The following is a 6,000-nucleotide window of genomic DNA, read 5'->3' as shown; positions in this document are numbered from 1 at the left end:
TCTCTACCCACCCTCTCCTTCTCTCTACCCACCATCTCCTTCTCTCTACCCTCTCCTTCTCTCTACCCACTCCTTCTCTCTACCCACCATCTCCTTCTCTCTATCTACCCACTCGTTCTCTTCCCCTCTCTCCCCTCTATGCCCTTCCCCTTCCTCACCCCACTTCGCCCCTCTCTCTCTTCTAGTTTAAAGTGCCATTGAAACAGTGAATGTACTGAACTGATATATGTTGAAACACAGTTCTCTCCCTGTTTTGTCTGATTCATGTCAGGTATGAATAGATGTGGTGTCTTGTTGAGCTGCATATATACCTCTACACACACATCTTCACAAATCCTCATCTGCTCTTTGTCTTGTGCAGCGGGCCAGTGGGAGGTGGCGTACAGCGGCCCCGCTACAGAGTGCGTGTGTGAAGGACTGGCGCCCGGCACAGTTTACCGTCTGCGAGTGTGTAGCATCAGCACCGGTGGACACAGCCAGGTAAAACACACACACTCGCACACACCCTATGGTCAATAATCCATTTAATCACACAATTAATCAATTGACCTTCCCATGATCCTCTGTGTTCTGCCAGTGTTCCTTCAGCGTTCCGGTTCGGACGTTGAGCGTCGTCCCCGGACCCTGCCAACCGCCCAGGATTGTGGGTAAAGCCAAACACAAGGAAGTACAGTTAGAATGGGGTAAATACACACACACACACACACACACACACACACACACACACACACACACACACACACACACACACACACACACACACACACACACACTCACACAGTGTCTTTTACTGCCTGGAAGGTCAAATCAACCTTTGGTTGTTCCCTGCTCTTCACTGCGCCCAACCTAATACACCCTGATTACGACCTTGTTACAACACACACACACACACACACACACACACACTGTGCACCCGCTCTAAGAAACCTAATACACTTTAATTCAGCTTTATTGCGACTCTAATGCAGCCTATCTAAACCTTAATGTAGCCTAATGTAGTCTAATTCAGCTGCATTCTATGTGATTAAAGTAGTTAGAATCGGGCAGGCCTCAATATAATGTGGCAAATGTTCCTCATTAAGATGTGTGTGTGTGTGTGTTTATGTCCGTGCGTGCGCGTGCGCGGGAGACTAACACTCCCCATTAAAACACAGAAGGACAATTGAGGACTGTGTCCTCTCTCTTTCCCCCTTTATTCTCTTCCTCTCTGTGCGTCACCCCATAAAGCTGTCTGAAACACATAGAGAACTAATGAGTGGATGAAAAGACAGTTAGTTCAAACTCTCCCTCTGTTATGCTGTGTTTGACTAGGTGCTGCAGCTTGTTATACTAGATTCAAATGTTTGTCTTCTCTCACTCTCTCTCATTCTCTCTCTCTCTCTCTCTCTCACTACCCCCCCTTTCTCTCTCTCTCTCACTACCCCTCTCTATTTCTCTCTCTACCTCTCTACCTCTCTCTCTCTCTACCTCTCTCACTACCCCTCTCTATTTCTCTCTCTCTACCTCTCTCTCTACCTCTCTCACTACCCCTCTCTATTTCTCTCTCTCTACCTCTCTCTCTACCTCTCTCACTACCCCTCTCTATTTCTCTCTCTCTATTTTTCTACCTCTCTCTCTACCTCTCTCACGACCCCTCACTTTCTCTCTCTCACTACCCCTCTCTATTTCTCTCTCTACCTCTCTCTCTCTCCCTTTCTACTTTTCTCCCCCCCTCTGACCCTCCCCCTCCTCTTCCAGACGGCCTGACGTCAGAAGGTGTGTGTGAGGAGTGTATGTTCAGTCTGGAGATGACATCATCAGAGGGCGACGCTGAGCCCAGTGAGGTGTACAATGGGACAGAGCTGCAATGCAGTGTGGGTAGTCTGCTGCCGGGGGCAACCTACAACTTCAGATTGAGGGCTGCCAACGAGGCTGGGGTGAGGCACACACACACACACACACACACACACACACACACACACACACACACACACACACACACACACACACACACACACATACATCCTAATGAACGCTGACCAGAAACAGGCAGACTAACACTCTCTAGTCTAATTGATGTGATCAGTCCATCCCTGAGTGCTATTCAGACTTTGTTCAAGAGGTACTCAAACACACTTACGCACGCGCACGCACACACACACACTCACGGTCTGATCAAAGTAGCAAACTGATAAGTGCTCATCAAAAACGAGGACATACAGAGGAACAAACAGAAAGTCGACTGGAGACCAATTCTCCCAGCAGCTAGTATTTAGTCCAATCAGACAGTCTTCAGTTCACTGCTCTGATCAACCATCTGCTGCAGCCTCTATCTATTCTACAGCCATGTCAAGGCACTCTGCCATTTAGTAATCATAGAAATGATTTGAATGCAGGAATAGTCATGCTCGAAAAGTCATGTTTGATTGATTAAAGTTTCATATGCGCCCGATCTGAGCTGAGCCTAAATCTAATTTAACGGTTGATCAAACAGACTTTATCATTTGTGAGCCAGCTACTAGAATTGTTTTTATTTTTCCTATAATGTGTGTGTGTTTCCTGTCATGTGACCGGTGTGTTTCTTGTCATGTGACCTGTATGTTTCCTGTCATGTGACCGGTATGTTTCCTGTCATGTAAACGGTATGTTTCCTGTCATGTGACCTGTATGTTTCCTGCCATGTGACCTATGTGTTTCCTGTCATGTGACCTGTATGTTTCCTGTCACATGACCAGTGCGTTTCCTGTTTACTCCTGTAGTTTGGAGAGTACTCTGAGGCAGTGGAGGTAACGACAGCAGCGGGTCCTCCAGGCCAGTGTGTGGCGCCACTCATCACTCTGAACAACACCACCTGTCTAACAGTCAGCTGGGAGGTACTGCCTGTCTATCTATCTTCTTTACATACACTCTGTCTACGCTTCCATCTAGAACAGAGACAATATGCACTTCAGTCTGCCTCCAAATTACAAGAGAGAGAGAGAGAGTAGAGAGAGAGAGTAGAGAGAGAGAGTAGAGGGAGAGAGAGAGAGAGAGTAGAGAGAGAGAGAGAGAGAGAGAGAGAGTAGAGGGAGAGAGAGAGAGAGGTGTTTGTAAAATAATTCCCGGAGAGTTTACATGGGTCAATGTGTCTGATTGGATGTTTGGTTCCTTCCTGTGTGTTCTAAGACGTTCTGTGTTGTGGTTTCTGTGTGTTTCTCATGTGTTCTAATCTGTGTCTGTTTTAAGACGTTCTGTGTTGTGGTTTCTGTGTGTTTCTCCTGTGTTCTAATCTGGTAATGTGTTCTAAAATGTTCTGTGTTGTGGTTTGTGTGTGTTTCTCCTGTGTTCTAATCTGGTAATGTGTTTTAAGACGTTCTGTGTTGTGGTTTCTGTGTGTTTCTCCTGTGTTCTAATCTGGTAATGTGTTCTAAGACGTTCTGTGTTGTGGTTTCTGTGTGTTTCTCCTGTGTTCTAATCTGGTAATGTGTTCTAAGACGTTCTGTGTTGTGGTTTCTGTGTGTTTCTCCTGTGTTCTAATCTGGTAATGTGTTCTAAGACGTTCTGTGTTGTGGTTTGTGTGTGTTGTAGAGTCCTGAAGGATCAGGCTCTGACATCTCAGAGTATCGTCTGGACTGGTCCAGGGAGGAGGAGCCTATGGAGCTCATCTACTGTGGACCAGAGACCCAGTGTGAAGTATCAGACCTGACCCCCGCAACACACTACTGCTGTAGACTACAGGTATATACACACATTACTGCTGTAGACTACAGGTATATACACACATTACTGCTGTAGACTACAGGTATACACACACATTACTGCTGTAGACTACAGGTATATACACACATTACTGCTGTAGACTACAGGTACACACACACTACTGCTGTAGACTACAGGTATATACACACATTCTGCTGTAGACTACAGGTATATACACAGATTACTGCTGTAGACTACAGGTATATACACACATTACTGCTGTAGACTACAGGTACACACACACACACACTACTGCTGTAGACTACAGGTATATACACACATTACTGCTGTAGACTACAGGTATATACACACATTACTGCTGTAGACTACAGGCATATACACACATTACTGCTGTAGACTACAGGTACACACACACACACTACTGCTGTAGACTACAGGTATATACACACACTACTGCTGTAGACTACAGGTATATACACACATTACTGCTGTAGACTACAGGTATATACACACATTACTGCTGTAGACTACAGGTATATACACACATTACTGCTGTAGACTACAGGTACACACACACACACTACTGCTGTAGACTACACACACACACACTACTGCTGTAGACTACACACACACACTACTGCTGTAGACTACAGGTATATACACACACTACTGCTGTAGACTACAGGTATATACACACACTACTGCTGTAGACTACAGGTACACACACACACTACTGCTGTAGACTACACACACACACACTACTGCTGTAGACTACACACACACACACTACTGCTGTAGACTACACACACACACTACTGCTGTAGACTACACACACACACACTACTGCTGTAGACTACACACACACACTACTGCTGTAGACTACAGGTATATACACACACTACTGCTGTAGACTACAGGTATATACACACACTACTGCTGTAGACTACAGGTACACACACACACTACTGCTGTAGACTACAGGTATATACACACACTACTGCTGTAGACTACAGGTATATACACACACTACTGCTGTAGACTACAGGTATATACACACACTACTGCTGTAGACTACAGGTATATACACACACTACTGCTGTAGACTACAGGTATATACACACACGACTGCTGTAGACTACAGGTACACACACACTACTGCTGTAGACTACAGGTATATACACACACTACTGCTGTAGACTACAGGTATATACACACACTACTGCTGTAGACTACAGGTATATACACACATTACTGCTGTAGACTACAGGTATATACACACATTACTGCTGTAGACTACAGGTATATACACACACTACTGCTGTAGACTACAGGTATATACACACATTACTGCTGTAGACTACAGGTATATACACACACTACTGCTGTAGACTACAGGTATTTTTTTATTTTTTTATTTTTTTTTCACCTTTATTTAACCAGGTAGGCTAGTTGAGAACAAGTTCTCATTTGCAACTGCGACCTGGCCAAGATAAAGCAAAGCAGTTCGACACATACAACAACACAGAGTTACAAATGGAATAAACAATAAACAAGTCAATAACATGGTAGGAAAAAGAGAATCTATATACAATGTGTGCAAAAGGCATGAGGTAGGCAATAAATCGAATAATTACAATTTAGCAGATTAACACTGGAGTGATAAATCATCAGATGATCATGTGCAAGAAGAGATACTGGTGTGCAAAAGAGCAGAAAAGTAAATAAATAAAAGCAGTATGGGGGTGAGGTAGGTAAATTGGGTGGGTAGTTTACAGATGGACTATGTACAGATGCAGCGATCGGTTAGCTGCTCGGATAGCAGATTTTTAAAGTTGTTGAGGGAGATAAAAGTCTCCAACTTCAGAGATTTTTGCAATTCGTTCCAGTCGCAGGCAGCAGAGAACTGGAAGGAAAGGCGTCCAAATGAGGTTTTGGCTTTAGGGATGATCAGTGAGATACACCTGCTGGAGCGCGTGCTACGGGTGGGTGTAGCCATCGTGACCAGTGAACTGAGATAAGGCTGCACTTTACCTACCATAGCCTTGTAGATGACCTGGAGCCAGTGGGTCTGACGACGAACATGTAGCGAGGGCCAGCCGACTAGGGCATACAGGTCGCAGTGGTGGGTCGTATAAGGTGCTTTAGTAACAAAACGGATGGCACTGTGATAAACTGCATCCAGTTTGCTGAGTAGAGTATTGGAAGCTATTTTGTAGATGACATCGCCGAAGTCGAGGATCGGTAGGATAGTCAGTTTTACTAGGGTAAGTTTGGCGGCGTGAGTGAAGGAGGCTTTGTTCCGGAATAGAAAGCCGACTCTAG

At 44.9% G+C, this 6,000-nt stretch overlaps 1 protein-coding gene across 3 annotated transcripts in view; it reads left to right on the top strand.

Moving 5' to 3' along the window:
• LOC129859789 (fibronectin type III domain-containing protein 3B-like) overlaps positions 1–6,000 on the top strand; it is a 157,031-nt gene that overhangs the window by 113,229 nt on the left and 37,802 nt on the right. For all 3 annotated transcript variants that reach the window (XM_055929906.1, XM_055929908.1, XM_055929909.1), the window contains 5 exons: positions 362–480; positions 578–683; positions 1,738–1,916; positions 2,739–2,852; positions 3,547–3,696. In XM_055929906.1, the coding sequence (XP_055785881.1) occupies positions 362–480; positions 578–683; positions 1,738–1,916; positions 2,739–2,852; positions 3,547–3,696 (668 nt within the window). The remainder of the gene's footprint in view (positions 1–361; positions 481–577; positions 684–1,737; positions 1,917–2,738; positions 2,853–3,546; positions 3,697–6,000) is intronic.

This window comes from Salvelinus fontinalis, chromosome 7, assembly GCF_029448725.1.
Source record: "Salvelinus fontinalis isolate EN_2023a chromosome 7, ASM2944872v1, whole genome shotgun sequence".
NCBI classification, from domain to species: Eukaryota; Metazoa; Chordata; class Actinopteri; order Salmoniformes; family Salmonidae; genus Salvelinus; species Salvelinus fontinalis.
This window is presented reverse-complemented; position numbering and strand designations above follow the sequence as displayed.